General features: G+C 30.8%; 2 protein-coding genes across 2 annotated transcripts; one reads left to right on the top strand and one right to left on the bottom strand.

The window, feature by feature from the left end:
- The first annotated feature begins 5,238 nt into the window (after positions 1 to 5,238).
- Positions 5,239 to 9,425, top strand: LOC140891033 (beta-galactosidase 15-like). The gene is made up of 16 exons (XM_073299256.1): positions 5,239 to 5,444; positions 5,554 to 5,762; positions 5,855 to 5,921; positions 6,031 to 6,123; positions 6,211 to 6,354; positions 6,482 to 6,570; positions 6,657 to 6,762; positions 6,888 to 6,975; positions 7,059 to 7,177; positions 7,269 to 7,624; positions 7,740 to 7,843; positions 7,960 to 8,069; positions 8,161 to 8,388; positions 8,481 to 8,692; positions 8,776 to 9,052; positions 9,144 to 9,425. The coding sequence occupies exons 1-16, from the start codon at positions 5,280 to 5,282 to the stop codon at positions 9,255 to 9,257; spliced, it is 2,481 nt and encodes an 826-aa protein (XP_073155357.1). The 5' UTR covers positions 5,239 to 5,279; the 3' UTR covers positions 9,258 to 9,425.
- A 3,370-nt stretch (positions 9,426 to 12,795) lies between these two features.
- LOC140888937 (zinc finger BED domain-containing protein RICESLEEPER 2-like) lies at positions 12,796 to 13,567 on the bottom strand. The gene is made up of 2 exons (XM_073296632.1): positions 13,346 to 13,567; positions 12,796 to 13,164 (listed from the first exon to the last, which is right to left on the bottom strand). Exons 1-2 carry the CDS (start codon positions 13,565 to 13,567, stop codon positions 12,796 to 12,798), a joined length of 591 nt encoding a protein of 196 aa, XP_073152733.1.
- Positions 13,568 to 18,446: the final 4,879 nt, after the last annotated feature.

Raw genomic sequence — 18,446 nt, 5'->3', positions numbered from 1 at the left:
TATTCTGATGTCTCGATCGAACTTAATAATATAATAATATAATAATAATCAATAATAATAATTAATAAAGATAAGTCTAATACTTACACCTAAAAAATAATATTATAATTTCTGAAAAATTAGAGAATAATTTTAAATTCCAAAATTGAAATCCAAATATCTAGTTATCTAGTTAGATATATTTGGATTTCAATAACTGAAAATTTGATTTCCATTTATCTCACAAACATTTGTAGAATGTAAATTCTCAGTTATTTCCCATATCCAACTACAATATTAATTTGTGTCGACCAAAAAATTTATTCCCACTTGTGTCTCTATTAACAATTTTTTTTTGTAAGAATGATATAAACATTTTAAAATATATAATATAGATATGACTTTAAAAAATACTTAAATTTGAAAAGTGGATAATGTTATACCAAGACACCAAAAGTCTAGTGCTTTATATATATATATATATATATATATATATATATATATATATATATATATATATATATATATATACTAGTGCTTGTGTGCACGTATTTCGTGCTTATGCAGTATGTTTTTTTTTAGGAAAAACCAAAAATAAAAATAGGGAATAATTTTAAAAAGTATTTTTTATTTAAATTAATTTTATAAAAGTGATATTTTAGTAAATTATAGTTATCATTGAAAAAAATAAAATGATATATATATATATATATATATATATATATATATATAGTTTCTTTTAAGTGCCCACCTATCATGCCCACTACCATGCCCACCAATGATGTGGTACTATTTTATTGGACCTATAATTTATCACATCTTTATCACAACCAATAGAATAGTGCCACATCATTGGTGGGCATGGTAGTGAGCATGATAGGTGGGTACTTGAAAGAAACCCTATATATATATATATATATATTAATTAATTAAATCTTGAAAATTATTCAACTATTTTTTGAATACATTAAATAAGAATAAAATGAGAAATTTGTATATAATTTACTTTTTCAATGATTTTTCTTAATTACGTGAAAAAATAATCAGCACTATATAATTGGGACAGGTGAGCAGTATAGAAGTATAAATTTTTAGGAAAAATTATCTTTAATTATCTCTATTAATTAGTTTTTTTTTAGGAAAAATTATCTTTAATTATCTTTAATTATCTCTATAAATTTGTATATAATTTACTTGACACGTTAGCACAACAATTGAACCAAAATAAATGAAAATTTGAAGTTAATGTACCAAAGACACTTCAGCATATTCAGGTGCTATTTCCGACGTGCCATGCCGGTATTTTTTAGTGTCATGTTAGTAGTTGGATCAAAATAACCGAAACTAAAAGTTAGTGTACCAAAATCAAACTTTGAAAAGTTAATAGAACAAAACAAAAAAATAAACATCCCAAAATTTTCAACTGGGAGAGAGTCGATCATTTACATATTTTATTAAGATTAAGATAAAAAAAATAATCTCAACTGTGGATAAAATCGTGGATAAAGGCACGTGCAACAACCAAAAAATAAGTTGTAAACGATTATCATATCTAAATCTAAATTCAAATCTTCAAAATTTTCAAATAGAATCTCAGAAAATGAAATGAGTGTATAAATTCACCCCACTAGTAGACTCATCACTCACATTTCTCACAACACAAGTCCACCATGGTTTCTTTGATATCACTATTTGTGTTTCCTCGTGCATAATTGGTGTTATAGGTATTTTTATCCACAAAATACGATGATTTATTTGATTAATCAATAAAAATAAAAATTAACTTTTTACATAGTTAAATATTTTTTTGGCTTGAATCTATTCTTAATTTCGACCAATTTTCTAAAAGGGATAAAGATAATATGCAAATTGATTATTTCATGAGAATATTTTTTTTAAATAATTTTTTAATTTGATAAAATGAGTATTTGGGGGATGATAAAAAAGTAGATCATCATACAAAAAATATTTATTCTAGATGTCTCGAACTTAATAATATAATAATAATTAATAATAGTAATTAATAAAGATAAGTCTAATACTTATCACCTACAAAATAATATTATAATTTCAGAAAATTAGAGAATAATTTTAAATTCCAAAATTGAAATCTAAATATCTAGTTATCTAGTTAGATATATTTGGATTTCAATAACTGAAAATTTGATTTCCATTTATCTCTCAAACATTTGTAGAATGTAAATTCTCAGTTATTTACCATATCCAACTACCATATTAATTTGTGTCGACCTAAAAATTTATTCCCACTTGTGTCTCTATGTATGTGTTGCGTGCTAGTAAACATGATAATTTTTGTTATTTTTAAATTAATAAATTTTAACAATTTTTTTTAGTAAGAGTGATATAAACATTTCAAAATATATAATATATATATGAATTTAAAAATTACTTAAATTTGAAAAGTTGATAATGTTATACCAATTAGACACCAAAAGTCTATTGCTTTATAATATATATATACTAGAACTTGTGTGCACGCGTTGCATGCTTATATAGTACGGTTTTTTTTTAGAAAAAACCAAAAATAAAACTAGGGAATAATTTTAAAATTTTTTTTTATATAAATTAATTTTATAAAAGTGATATTTTCGTAAATTAGTAGTTATCCATGAAAAAAATAAAATTATATATATATATACTTCCCAAGTCATAATTATATAGGTCATTTTTACTTTTTTGTTTGTCTCAAATATATAGGCTTTTACTATATTTAGTAATATTTTTAATACTATTTTACTAATATATATATATATAAATATATATATATATATATATATTTATAATAATAATAATAATAATTACATCTTGAAAATTGTTCAACTTTTTTTAATACATTAAATAGGAATAAAATGAGAAGTTTGTAAATAATTTACTTTTCCAATGATTTTTCTTAATTACGTGAAAAAAATCAGCACTAAATAATCGGGACAGGGGAGTAGTATAGAAGTATAAATTTTTAGGAAAAATGATTTTTTTGCTATATTAATTAGTTTTTTTTAGTTTTGGTCCTTTAAATTTTTTTTAAAGTTTGGTACACTAAATTTACATTATTGGTTATTTCGGTCCAATTGCTGACGTTACAGCTTGACACGTTAGCACAAAAATTGGACCAAAATAACCAAAAATTTAAAGTTAGTGTACCAAAGACACTTCAGCATGTTTAGGTGCTATTTCCGATATGTGTCACATCAGAATTTTTTAGTGTCATGTTAGTAGTTGGATCAAAATAGCCGAAACTAAAAGTTAGTGTACCAAAACCAAACTTTGAAAAATTAATAGAACAAAACAAAAAAATGAACATGTTAATGAACAAAAAAAACTATTTTTCCAAAATTTTCAACTGAGATAGAGTTGAACATTTACATATTTTATTAAGATTAAGATAAAAAAAAATCTCAACTGTGGATAAAATCGCGGATAAAAACACGTACAACAACCAACAAATAAGTTGTAAACGATTATCATATCTAAATCTAAATTCAAATCTTCAAAATTTTCAAATAGAATCTTAGAAAATGAAATGAGTGTATAAATTCACCCCACTAGTAGACTCATCACTCACATTTCTCACAACACAAGTCCACCATGGCCTTCTTTGATATCGCTATTTGTGTTTCCTCGTGCATAATTGGTGTTAGAGGTATTTTTATCCACAAAATACGATGATTTATTTGATTAATCAATAAAAATGAAAATTATTTTTTACATAGTTAAATATTTTTTTGGCTTGAATCCATTCTGAATTTCGACCAATTTTCTAAAAGGGATAAAGATAATATGCAAATTGATTATTTCATGAGACTATTTTTTTAAAGAATTTTGCAATTTGAGAAAATGAGTATTTTGGGGGATGATCAGAAAGTAGATCATTATACAAAAATTATTTATTCTAGATGTCTCGAACTTAATAATATAATAATAATAATAATTTAATAATAATAATTAATAAAGATAAGTCTAATACTTATCACCTACAAAATAATATTATAATTTCAGAAAAATTACAGAATACTTTTAAATTCCAAAATTGAAATCCAAATATCTAGTTATCTAGTTAGATATATTTGGATTTCAATAAATGAAAATTTGATTTCCATTTATCTCACAAACATTTGTAGAATGTAAATTCTCAGTTATTTACTATATCCTACTACCATATTAATTTGTGTCGACCTAAAAATTTATTCCCACTTGTGTTTCTATGTATGCGTAGCGTGCTTGTAAACATGATAATTTTTTTATTTTTAAATCAATAAATTTTAACAATTTTCTTAGTAAGAGTGATATAGACATTTTAAAATTTATAATATAGATATGAATTTAAAAAATACTTAAATTCGAAAAGTGGATAATGTTATCCCAAGACACCAAAAGTCTAGTGCTTTATAATATACTAGCATAATCGCACACACGCAATGCGTGTGTATAAAATCATATAATATATTCAATATTTTATGTTATGTATAAATATTATTTTTTTGATAATATTTAAATTTATTTTTTTCATTTATAAAATAATATAAAAATAAATTTAAAATTTATTTATCAATTTATCTTATCTATAATATTTAATTGAGAAAAATATGGTAATTTGAAATATCAAAATTAAAAAAAAAACAAATAAAAAGAAAAGTGTAATATTTATATCACATAAGGGTAATTTAGGTAAATAAAAAGATGGTGTTTCAGGGGGAGATTCTTTATATATAGGGAGAGATAATATATTTTATATATATATATATAGATATACTTGTGACACGTCAGCACAACAATTGGACCAAAATAACCGAAAATTTAAAGTTAATGTACCAAAGACACGTCAGCATTTTCAGCTGCTACATCATTATTTACCAATATATGCCAAGTCAGTATTTTTTATTGTCAGTCAGTAGTTAGACCAAAATAGCCGAAACTAAAACTTAGTGTACGAAAACCAAATTTTGAAAAATTGATAGAACAAAACAAAAAAAATGAACAAAACAAAAAAATGAACCAGTGAATGAAAAAAAAAAATACTATTTTCCCAAAATTTTTAAGTGGAAAAGAGTCGATTTTACATATTTTATTAAGATTAAAATAAAAAAGAATCTCAACCGTCGATAAAATCGCGGATAAAGGCACATACAACAACCAAAAAATAAGTTGTAAACGATCCTCATATCTAAATCTAAATTTAAATCTTCAAAATTTTCAAATAGAATCTCAGAAAATGAAAAGAGTGTATAAATTCACCCCACTAGTAGACTCATCACTCACATTTTTCACAACACAAGTCCACCATGGTTTCTTCGAAACCCCATTTCCTCTTCCTCATTTTGGCTCTACTTTGCTTCATCTCCTCCTACGCCGACATCGTTTCGCACGATGGAAGAGCCCTCACCATCAACGGTAAACGTCGAATCATCCTTTCGGGTTCCATCCACTACCCACGAAGCACCGCCGAGGTACATAAAAATGGCTACCTAATATATATTAAAAAATATATATGCACACAAGGTTTCTTTAACGACGAGATTCGCTAACGTTGCGTTCTTTTGTTTGTCATATGATAAGATGTGGCCTGATCTGATCAAGAAATCTAAGGAAGGTGGATTGGATGCCATCGAAACATACGTCTTTTGGAACGCGCACGAGCCTCTTCGTCGCCAGTACGATTTTTCGGGAAACTTGGATCTCGTGAGGTTCATTAAAACAGTCCAGGATGAAGGTCTCTATGCTGTTCTCCGTATTGGACCTTATGTGTGTGCCGAATGGAATTATGGGTAAGTGACGAGTTTGTTATAACCTATGCTTTCAAAATCAACATTAATGTGAATAAAATTGTTATGTATAAATCATATTCCTTCATTTTTAGAGGATTCCCCGTGTGGTTGCATAATATGCCTGGGGTTGAGCTTCGAACTTCGAATACTGTTTACATGGTAATGAGTTAAAACCCTTTTAATAATGAAATATAAATATATGTATGAATCTTCGTTTTCTCATTTAAATTTATTTCATTATATTTTTACCACTTAATTACATTTTCAGAATGAGATGCAAAACTTCACTACATTGATAGTTGACATGTTAAAGAAAGAGAAGCTCTTTGCATCACAAGGAGGTCCCATCATTCTTGCTCAGGTTCGTATTCTTGTATATACAACATATTATATAACATTATATTATACTCAACAAGTGGAAATCAATCACATTTGGAATTCTTTACAGATTGAAAACGAGTATGGGAACGTTATATCGTCATATGGCGATGCCGGAAAAGCGTACATGAACTGGTGCGCGGACATGGCTAACTCACTGGACATTGGGGTTCCATGGATCATGTGCCAAGAAGATGATGCCCCTGCCTCTGTGGTAAATATATTAATTTATATTTTTTAATAAAAAATTTTCCCTTATTTTTTCATTTATTATTATTATATATACCTTTGGTTTACAATATTTAATTTATTTTACGTTTCTTGATTTTGAAATGTGACAGATTAACACATGCAATGGCTTCTATTGTGATCAATTCACTCCCAATAATCCAAACAGCCCCAAAATGTGGACAGAAAATTGGACCGGATGGTTAGTCTAATTAATTATTCCAATTCTTTTGAATTTTTTATTTATAATATCTTTTGAAATATTTTCTAGAATCATTATTTATTTAGGTTCAAGAACTGGGGAAGCAAACATCCATACAGAACTGCTGAGGATCTCGCGTTTTCGGTGGCCCGATTTTTCCAAAATATGGGCACTTTTCAAAATTATTATATGGTTGGTATCGAATAAATCAATTTTTTTTTTTTTTTGCGTTTGAAAACAATTTTTTGCAATTTTTTTTTTTGATTATTATTGTGATAGTCTTATATTAATAATTAATTTTTTGTTGATTATTATAGTACCATGGTGGAACCAACTTCGGAAGAACCGCAGGTGGCCCGTATATTACCACATCATACGATTACAATGCACCCCTTAATGAATACGGTAAACGAAATTAAATACATAATATTTATACAATTCGCAAAAATAATTTTTTTTAAACCTAAAATTTTAAAAACTGCATGTAGGTGATTTGAACCAGCCAAAATACGGACACTTGAAGCAGCTCCACGATGCGTTGCATTCAATGGAGAAAGTTTTGACCTATGGAGATTATAGCAATAACGACTTGGGATCTTATAATTATGTATGTCTTTTAAATTTCATAATTATATCACATTAAAAAATTTTCAATAATTTTACCTGTGATATCATGATTGCCTATGAATTTTTTACAGGTCACTGAGTTCAAATACAATGGTGTCTCGAGTTGTTTCCTAGGCAACGCCAACTCGTCGAGTGATGCAACCATCAACTACAACGGGGTCGACTACCACGTGCCTGCATGGTCCGTTAGTATCCTCCCCGATTGTAAGACCGAAGTTTACAACACGGCTAAGGTAAATACTCAAACGTCAGTGATGGTGAAGAAGTCGAACGGAGCAGAAGACGAGCCAGCCGGTCTTAACTGGAAATGGAGGCCTGAGATCATCGATGAAGCAGTTGTTCTTGGCAAGGGTCAGATTTCCTCCAGCCAACTTGTTGACCAAAAGGCCATTAATGATGTTAGCGATTATTTGTGGTACTTGACAAGGTATATATATATATTTTTTTTATATACATACATACATACATATAAATATATAATAATATTTCTGAATCTCTAAAAATTGGGTGATTTTAATTATGTTATGTTTAATTTTGAATAGTGTGAATCTTGACAAGAACGATCCAATCCTTGGTGACTCGATGACCCTACGTGTGAATGGCACTGGTCATATTATGCATGCTTATGTCAATGGGAAGTATCTTGGTATGTAATTTATTTAATTTTCACGTATTCTAAAATATATAATTTATTCCTTAAATAAATGAATTTACTGTTGTAAAAATATAAAAATGAGACAATTTATAATATGAATTGTTCAGCCTCCCAATGGGCCACCTATGGAGTTTTTAACTACGTTTTCGAGAAGGATGTTGAGTTCAAGGCTGGAAACAACCAAATCTCAATACTCAGTGCTACCATTGGACTTACGGTACTTATCGATATAAAAAATTTTCGATGCTACTACTACTACTACTGCTGCTACTAATTAATATTATTATTAACCATTTTTCTTTTTATAGAATTACGGAGGTGGTTTTGATTCGGTACAAGTTGGACTACCGGGACCGATCCAGATCATCAGAAAGAAGGGCGATGAGACGATCATCAAAGACTTATCAAGCCACCATTGGAGTTACAAGATTGGATTGAAGGGCTTGGACGACGAATTATTTAAGTCTGATACCAAATCTGATTCCCAATGGCAATCTACTGATCTTCCTACCAGTAGGATGCTCACTTGGTACAAGGTAAAATATATACATATCATGTAATTTTTTTTAAAAAAAAATTAATTTGGAGACAAAATATATATGTAACTATGTATTCTATTAAACTTTAGACGACTTTCAAGCCTCCGATCGGTGACGATTCCGTCGTAGTGGACTTACGAGGTCTAGGGAAAGGCCTTGCTTGGGTTAATGGAAACAGCCTCGGCCGATACTGGCCTAGTTACATTACAGAGGACAGTTGCTCCAACGATCCTTGCGACTACCGCGGCGGTTACTGGAGCTGGAAATGCGCCACAAACTGCAAGGAACCTTCACAAAGATGGTTAGTCACGAACATAAAAAAATGTTACATGAATTGAATTTGAAATGTTTTTATCCAAATGTTCACAAGTGATAACATTTTAGGTACCACGTGCCCCGTTCTTTCTTGAACGAGGGAGACAACGAGCTCGTGCTCTTCGAAGAATTCGGAGGCGACCCGTCTCTCGTCAACTTCAACACCGTTCGTGTGGGAAGCGTGTGCGGCAATGCCTACGAGGGCAACCACATGGAGCTATCGTGCCAAGGAAGGGAGATTTCGGAGATCAAGTTCGCGAGCTTCGGCGAAGTTGGTGGTGCTTGTGGCTCGTTCGAGAAGGGCTCTTGTGAAGCTTCTAATGATGTGCTCTCCATTGTACAAAAGGTATAAGTTTATATCGTTTTTAATTTTGATCGAATTAGGAAAAAAATTTGTATCAAGAAAATAACCTTGTTTACGAATTGGGATTTTGTAGGAATGTGTGGGGAAAGAATCTTGCTCGGTTCATGCAAGCGAAGATGCTCTCGGATCAGCAAGTTGTAACGCTGGAGTGGCGAAGAGGCTCGTGGTGGAGGCTGTTTGTAATTAGGGTTTTTGCTTAATGTGAATTGGAATTTGATTTAGGGTTTTTTTGGGAGTAGTAAGTAAGTAAATAAATGGTTTTCTTTCTTTGTTCTTCTTAGGGTTTTCGGTTTTATATTTGGTGGAACTTGTCTTATGTATTTAATGTGTAGCTGAAATTTTTTCTCAATTATTATCTCTAGCTACTATCAATTTTATTTTGTTTTTTTCTTTTTTTTTTTTTAAAAATGGTTACGATTGAGAACTTGAAGCTAACTTAACCTCAAATATTATTTAAAATTTGTTTTAAAATTTGAATCAAGTTAGAGTAGAAACCAATGATGAAAACTCCAACAATGATCATATGGATTTTTGTCCACGGGTCTGAAGGTAAATCAGATCATAGTTAGAACAAAATCAACGACGACTTTTGTCTTCCAGAATTGAGTCTTGAATATTTAAATTATGCCTTTCGAGGAGGCGTCGAGTGGGTTCCATATATTTCATGTGTGTTTAGCATTATTCAGCCCGTTGACTTGGACCCACCCCTCCCCGCAACCCGTTTGATCAGATTTGAACCCGCCATGGTTTAATGCGGGGCATGGTTTAAAACCGGTCCATTCCCTAATCATAGAAAGTATATACATAAAAAATCAGAACATTTATTCATTGATGGTCTTGGAAGTACTGGTAAGACTTTTTTTGTACTACTTAATTTTGGCAAATTAAGAAAAACCAGTAAATTATTATTGTCGTAGCTAGGGGTGTAAAAGAATCGAGCCGGTTCGCGAGATTTTCGACCTGACTCGATAAATATTTGATTTGTGTACGAACTTATCAAACTCGAGCCGTATCTGAACATGTTTGAACTTTTTTTCGAGGCGAGCTCAAGCCAAAATTATTTTATTCGATAATTTGCGAATAGTTCGTGAGCTTTAATATTTTATTAATTTATTAATATAATATAATGATATAATAAATATAGGGAAAATAAGTTTTTTTGTCCATTAACTTGTTCATATTTGGTTTTGGTCCATTAACTTTTCCGATGTGAGTTTTGGTACACTAACTTTAATCGAGCTCGAACTCGAATATACTTAATTCGAGCCGATACAATTTTTACCATTATTTGGCTCGATTCGATTCATTTGTACCCTTAGTCGTAGCAACATCTGGAATAGCTGCGTCATTGTTGTCAGGTGAAACTGCACATTCATGTTTTCAAATTCTACGTACACCTAGGGCTCGTTCGGTAAGGCATACCGATATCGTACCGAAAATTCGGTACGACATAATTTCCATGTCGTTCTTACCGAAAAAATACGGTATACCGAAATTTTTGTAAGGTATTTGTATAATATCGTCTATACCAAAATTATATAACAAAAACAAAACAAAAATTCTTGTTACTCGCATCAAAATCATAACGAAATGAAACTGATGACCATAAAAAAACAAACAAATAAAGTTTATAAGAGCGATGTTGTAATTACAATAACTGAACAATTATCATTCTCCAAACCATCTGTACATGGAAAACTTTAAATATGTAATCATCATTCTCCAGACCATCATTCTCCGGACCATCTCCAAACAAAGAAAGAAAGTTTATTAGACTACCCAATCAAATGAAACAAACTTATTTAATGTTATGCCATTTGCATCTATTTCTGACTCAATTACCCATACAAGTTCACAGAATAACATGCATCTTGATATCTTGAAAACAAAACTTAAATAACTTTATATGGCCCAGTTTTGTAAGAATCTTGATAATGTTAGGAATAGTAACTTCACCAATATACTTGGCAGAACTGTGATTACAACTTCATGTCATTTTCACTGGGGTCGCACACACAAGGGATTTGCATCTTATAGCCAATAAAAAAACCAGAAATCAGTTGATTTATCCAAGAGATTTGCATCTTATAGCCAATAATAAAACCAGAACCAAAGGCAAACTCAACTCATCCCTCAAATTTTACTTGACAGCCACAAATAACATGATTTATCCAAATGAATTTGAGCAAACATTTCGACTTTCAGAGTGTCCATTCAAGTCAAAGAATCAACCTCAAAATCAGTTGAAACGAATAATAATAATAATAATAATAATAATAATAATAATAATAATAGAGTTTTTCAAAAGAGTCATCTAACAAGCAGAAAATCTACCAGATAAGCAGGAGTATTCAAAAACAAAAGTGTCACGTCAAATATTTCACAAGTGGATCTAAAAGGATTTAGGTTAATTGCAAAAAATAATGTCATCTCCTGCATATTTTTTTTTAAACTCCAACATCTCAAAAGACCTGCAAAAGTTAGAAACAAAATTTAGTTACAAATATTAGAATTTAATAAATAAACATAAATACATTCTTACTAACTGTTATTTTATTTTTTTCGGAAATCCAACTTCTCAAAGGACCTACAAAATTTAAAAACAAATTTAGTTACAAATATTAGAATTTAAATAAGTAAACATAAATATATTCTTACTAACTGTAATTTTTTTTGAAACTCCAACATCTCAAAGGACCTGGAAAATTAAAAACTAAATTTAGTTACAAATACTAGAATTGAAATAAATAAACATAGATATAGTCTTACTCTTCAAGTTAGACCAAAGTGGATGGAGAAGATGAAGTTTTGGCACGTTCTTGAGTGGTATGTGCAGCTGAAAAAAAAATTATTATGCATGTTAGATTAACAAAGATAAATATTGGATAAATTTAAACTTAATTAAATAAAAAACGATTACTCTTTTCAATTTCTTTATATAGTTCAAGGTCATCATCCGTTGGATCTTTCCAAAAAGAAAACTCCTCCGCTCTTAGACAATCACTAGTGCACACTAATGCCTCCACCATTTTAAGACTCAAAGTGCTCCTGAAAGGATCCACAACTCTTTTGCCTAAGCTAAAAGCAGACTCACTAGAAACGGTTGAGCATGTAATTGAAAAAAATATCCTTGGCAATCGATGAAAGGATAGGATACCTAGTTTCTCTTCCTTTCCACCACTCCAAAAGAATGAAAGATTGGTTAGATCTTTTTTCAATCTCATCGGCCAAATACTTATCCACTTCATTGGATATCTCTTGGAGTTGTTCTACTTTGTTTTGTGCTTCCACATCATCAAAGAATTCGTCACAAAAACCAACACCATCACCTCTAGTAGCACCATCTCCACCATCACCCTCTATTTGCATACTTTGACTCTCAACATTCAATATATAATTTATACCTTTGTACTCCATCCACAAAGTTACCAAGTCTTGTTTGACCTTATCAACGAACTCTTTGATCCTTGCAGTTGAGCCTCCCAGTTTTCTAATGATAACTTTGATCATCTGAAGTTTGTTTCGCGGGTCCAAAACATTACCAATAAATATCAAAGGGTTCATGTTATTCCAATTTCTCCAATACTTGTCAAACTTTGACTTCATTGCACATGCTACCTTTGTAATAATTAAATCTGATTCATCATGCCTCTTTCTTTCAATCTCTACTTGGAGTGCAATCATTGATTGATAAATCAAGTGAGAGGTAGGACTTTTTGATGCACTTAGCTCCAAAGTGGCATCATAAATTTTTTCAGAAAGTGTACAAAAGCCTTTGCTTTCTCCCAGTCATCAGAAATCGGAGGTCCAATCCTTTCTTTACTCTTATCATTTTTTTCATGAAAATAATTCATAAAAGGCAACCATTCTTTAGTCACCCTTTCAAACACTCTCCTATACTTTAATGCAGCCTCAAGCATTTTATAAGTTGCATTCCACCTCGTTTTGAGATCCATAGGTACGGTTGACGTGCTGGAAAACTTGGCTAGCATGGCAAACTCCCTAAATTTATTCAATCTTGATGGGGAAGAATGAATAAAAACAACGACATTCCTTATAGCCTTAATTGAAACATTAAGCTCCTTCAAACCATCCTTAACAATAAAGTTAATTATATGACAAGCAAACCTCAAGTGCAAGTATTTCCCTTCAAACAACAATAAATTCTCACATTTCATCCTTCTTTTCAAATACTCAATTGCAGCATCATTAGAGAAAGCATTGTCAACTACAATTGAAAATACTTTTTTCTATCCCCCACTCTCTAAGACAAACCTCAACCATCTTCCCAATTTCTTCACCAGAATGATTAGTGATTTTTGTGAAGTTGAGTATTCTTTTATGTAGCTTCCAATCATTATCCAAGAAGTGAGCTGTCACTACCATGTAATTTATGTTTTGAATGGATGTCCAAGTATCAGTAGTGATACTCACCCTAAGGTCACCGATCACACTTTGTATCTTAGCTTTTTCAACTAAGAAAAGATCATAAACCATACCTGCAAATTTTCTTCGATCAGGAATTCTGAATCTTGGTTGAAATTTATGCAATAATTCTACAAACCCCTTCCCTTAGACAGCCCTAAAAGACACTTCATCAAAATCACGTACCTTGCCAGCTTCAATTCACATCTTTTTTGATTAAAAATATGAGGAACCAAGGCACTTCCTTGCCCCATATTGTCATTTGTCAATATATTTTGGCTTTTATCATCCCCACTCGCTTTGTAGAGCGGACTTGACTTACACCTCTTTTCTAAGTGGTTTATTAACCCACTAGTACTTCCGGAAACTGCTGGGATCTCAATTTTGCAATATTTGCATGTCCCTATTTGTTGTATGGTATCATCGCTCAACTTCCTTGTCCCCTATATACAATGCTCCCAATATATACTCTTGCTTTGTTTAGGAGATTTAGGAGGCTTCCTTGGTCGTTTTCGAGCTGTCGACTGTTGTGTTTCTTGTTCTGTTGCATTTGATGTTTGAGATGAACTTAGGAGAGTATTAGACTCTATCCTGAAAGAAAACCAAGAAGATTATATAATAATTTTATGAAAACTTTTAAATATTTTATCAACACGTGACACTAAATTAATCAATAGAAATTATAATATGCATGTGATGTTAGAAGCACGAAATACACAACGAGACTTGAACAAGATTTTTTTTGTTGAAACTGTAAAGCATAAATTATTTTGAAAAGTACCAGAAGCATAGAAGAATATGAGATGAAATGAAATGAAACAATCGGAGAAAATGAACATGATAGCAACAAAATGGAGAACAACCGAGTACCAGGGGATTTAAATTTTTCGCCACTGTTCCAATTAAGAAGCAAGAGAGAGTTGAGAAATCAAGTCACAATAAGTCCAAAGATGATAAGTTGGGTCCCACGTCTAGAGACACAAAGTGCAAAGTTTATGCATTTAGTTAGAAAAAATTGAATCTCACGTCCAGAGGGATGTTTAAAAAAAAAGCAAAAAAGAACTACATACTCTAATGAAAACAGAGAGCAAATCGATAATTTGCGCCATAACACCAGAAAAGTACAAAAATAATGTCAGTTAACCCCAATTGTAAATCTACCTTCAAAAGCAAGCAGTAATCCCAACTATATCACAAAATCTTTTAACTTTGAACCCAAAGCAAAGGTAAAAAGCCAAGACTCCTCCTCTGCTTGAACAACTAGCTGTTAAAAAATGAAGACAGAGCAAAAGAAATTTTAAAAATAAAACATGGTGATACACAACTCCTTTACAGAAAAACAAAAATATGAAGCAACTATACCTTCTCTCGCAAATGTTAAAGTCAATCAATCCATTTATAGCATAGAAATCATAGTGCAACAGTTTAGGGTTAGGGCAACGACGAAAGAGAAATGAGAACGATGGAAAGAAACAATGAAGCTGAAGAGATTTTTGCGTTGCTTTGACCCATATTACAATTGTATTTGTTTAAAGGATAAAAAGCCCAACACAAAATAAAACCTGAAGACTAATTGAGCCCAATACAAAATCAATATTATAATTTTTTATATAAATGATTTTTTTTATATTTTGGTATATTATGTCATACCTATAACTTACCGAAAAAATCGGTACTGGTATCATACCTTACCGAATTTTTTGGTATACCGTTAAATTTGGTATGTGCGGTATTTTACGGTACGATAAGTGTGGTATACCTGAATGTTTGGTATTTTTTGCCACCCCTACGTACACCAACTTCATCAACAATATTCTGCAAATTTTTTTAAAAAAATAGATAGATATTGAAGAGTTCATTCATCAGTTATAGTGTGGGACGAGGCTCTTTTGAGTCAGTAAGTAAGATTTTCCAAGATACATGGAAATCCAATTGCCATTTGGACATAAAACTATGGTTTTTAGTGTAGATTTCCGACAAGTTTTACCGGTTGTCAAATGAGGATGAAAAATAGAAAAAGTACTGCGAGCATTTCGAGATCAACATTTTGACATTGCGTAAAGATACTACACCTTCAAAAAAATATGAGATTTTCTCATGATGCTGATTAATTTTTCGCAATTTCTCTTGCGCATAGGTGATGGATAGCAACATGCCATGAATGATGATTTTATAAAATTATAAGATTCGATTATTAGACCATGTGAAGGTGAAAAATGAATTGATCAATTGATTAATTATGTTTATCCTAATATGATAGACCATGTTAATTATGCAAACTATATGGTTGGTAGGGCCATCATCACAACAAAAAATGTTGATGTTGACAATATTAATCAAATGCTAATTCTCAAATTTCACGCGGAAGAAAATGAGTATGCATCTTGGGATAGTGTCAAAAGATACAATCACAACCTTTTTCAAGAAGATCGAATATTTGAACTCCCTTAGTCTAAACGGTTTGCCACAAATAAAATCATATTGAAACTATGAAGTCCTATCATTCTCTTGAGAAATATTGCGCCAGAACTTGGTCTATACAATAGAACAAGATTAATATGTCGTAGTATTGGTAGAAATTTCATAGATGCAGAAATCATAACAAGTCCGCATAAGGGTGCAAGATTCTTTCTACATCGAATTCCCATGAAAAACGAAGATAATTCCGGGTTACCATTTGAGTTGACACGTCGAAAGTTTCCAATAAGACTTAGTTTTGCTTTGACAATAAACAAAGCACAAGATCAAAACATCCCAAATATTAATTAACATATATTTTCCTAACCATGTGTTCAGCCATGATCAGCTATATGTAGCGCTTTCAAGAGGAGTATCACAAAATTCTCCAATGCATTTCAATATACAATATGACCCTCCCCAATGCATTTCAATACACTGGAGATGGTCAATTTTTTTTTGCCTATCCCTAATTCTTCCACATCGATTAAATGGGTCAGGTTAATTTTTTATTTTTTTTAAAAAAAATTTGACCCAGTCTAACTCATTTTTATATACTGGGAAGGGTAAAATTTAACAGCTTCTCTATCCTCAAAAAAAATTTGACCTCACCCGATCTCCCCTATCCCTAATATTTTTACATTGGGGCTGGAGTATTTCATTAAATGAGCGAGGGACCCTAAACCTAAAAATTTAACCCTCCTCAAGGAATTTTAATGCACTGTAGAGGTTCAAACTCATCCCTAATTATTCGACTTTGTGAGCATTTCATTAAATGAGCCTGATTCAAAAAACATTTGACCCTCCCCAATGCATTTTAATACATTGGGTTTGACCTAAAAAAAATTTGACCTCTCATCTATCCTTAATTCTTCCACATTGGGGGCATTTCATTAAATTCTAAAATATTCGACCTTCCCCACTGCATTTTAACAAAATAAGGAGGGTAAAATGATTTTAAAAAAAAATTGACTACTCTCCTATACTAATTCTTCTATATTGGGTGCATATCATTAAATGGGCAAGAGACCCTAAACCCTAAAAATTTGACCCTCCTCAATTTTTCCAATACATTAGGGAGTGTCAAACTCTATTCCTAATTATTCCACATTGGAGACATTTTATTTAATTAAATTGAGTCAATATTTTTTTAAAAATAATTTGACCCTCAATGCATGTCAATACACTCGTAAGGGTCAACCACTTCCCTATCCTTAATTCTTCCACATTGAGGGATTTCATTTAATGGTCTAAAAATTTTGATATTCTCTTATGAATTTCAATACATTGGGGAGGGTCAAATTTTTTTTAAAAAAAATTGACCGCTCCCCTATCCTTAATTCTTCCACATTTAAAAAAAAATTGACGGCTCCCATATCCCTAAGTCTTCCACATTTAGGGAATTTATCACTACAAAAAAATTGCAAATAGTGACAACAAATAATTTTTGTCGCAAATTAACGACGATTTAGAATTCTGTAGTTAATTAATATTAGTGACAAAATATTCATTTTCGTCATTAATTAAGCACAAAATTATTTATTTGTCGGTATTTAACGACATAATTTTAATAATTGTCGTTAATTAACGACAAAACTAAAATTTGTCATTGAATTTATAAAAATTTAAAATTTTATATCCTTATATTTACTTTAAGGACAAATTTTATAAATTTGTTGTTAATTAGCGACATAAATAAAATATTTGTTGCTAAATAATTAGCTTAACGAAAAAAATATATTATATGTCGTAATAATATTTTAATATTTTCTCAGAAACTCCCACCAAGACTTGGCGCTGATATTTTTTCTTCTCTTTCTTGTGCGCTTGTTCATTGGCTTCGTTTCGATTATCAGGTAATATTTCTTCTACTTCTTTAATTTTTGAGATTTTGGCTTCATAAATTCTATGCTTTTGTGAACCAGTATAACCCATCTCAGCTGCACCAATCTTCGATCCCTATTTGTTTCAATTCGATCCCTCTAGCCCTAGACTCAGACACAATCACCCTTTGATAACTCCTGTACTTCTGTTTTCTGATTATAATTTGAACGATTTCAGCCGGACTGTGTTTTGTTAAACAAATCGATTTGTTGTTGGATGGAAATTAATATATTTATTTTCTAGGTTTTAACTTTATGTTGTTGGTTTTGTTTGAAACAACATGTTTCCATTAATTCCATTATTAGTGGTGATAAACTATCGTGATTTCCTGATTTCATTCATTTTATGTTTGATTTTACATACCACAACAAGTGGTTGATCAATTGTCGTCTCTAAACTTGAATAGGGAAATTCTCTTCGCATTTTTGGGGCTTGTAATAGAAAGACATTTTTTATAAGGCCCTAAAATTAATTATTTTGGGATTAGTGGAATTTGTTGGGTTATTAGAATTGAATTGATGGGATTTAATTGAGCCGAGATTGAATTGAATTAAATTGGGAGTTTCAGGGACCGAAATGCAAAGTTGGATTTTATATATATTATCTCATG

The sequence above is a fragment of the Henckelia pumila genome, chromosome 3, assembly GCF_033568475.1.
Source record: "Henckelia pumila isolate YLH828 chromosome 3, ASM3356847v2, whole genome shotgun sequence".
Taxonomy (NCBI): Eukaryota; Viridiplantae; Streptophyta; class Magnoliopsida; order Lamiales; family Gesneriaceae; genus Henckelia; species Henckelia pumila.
The sequence above is the reverse complement of the archived record's forward strand: the minus strand, read 5'-3'. Positions and strand labels throughout refer to the sequence as shown.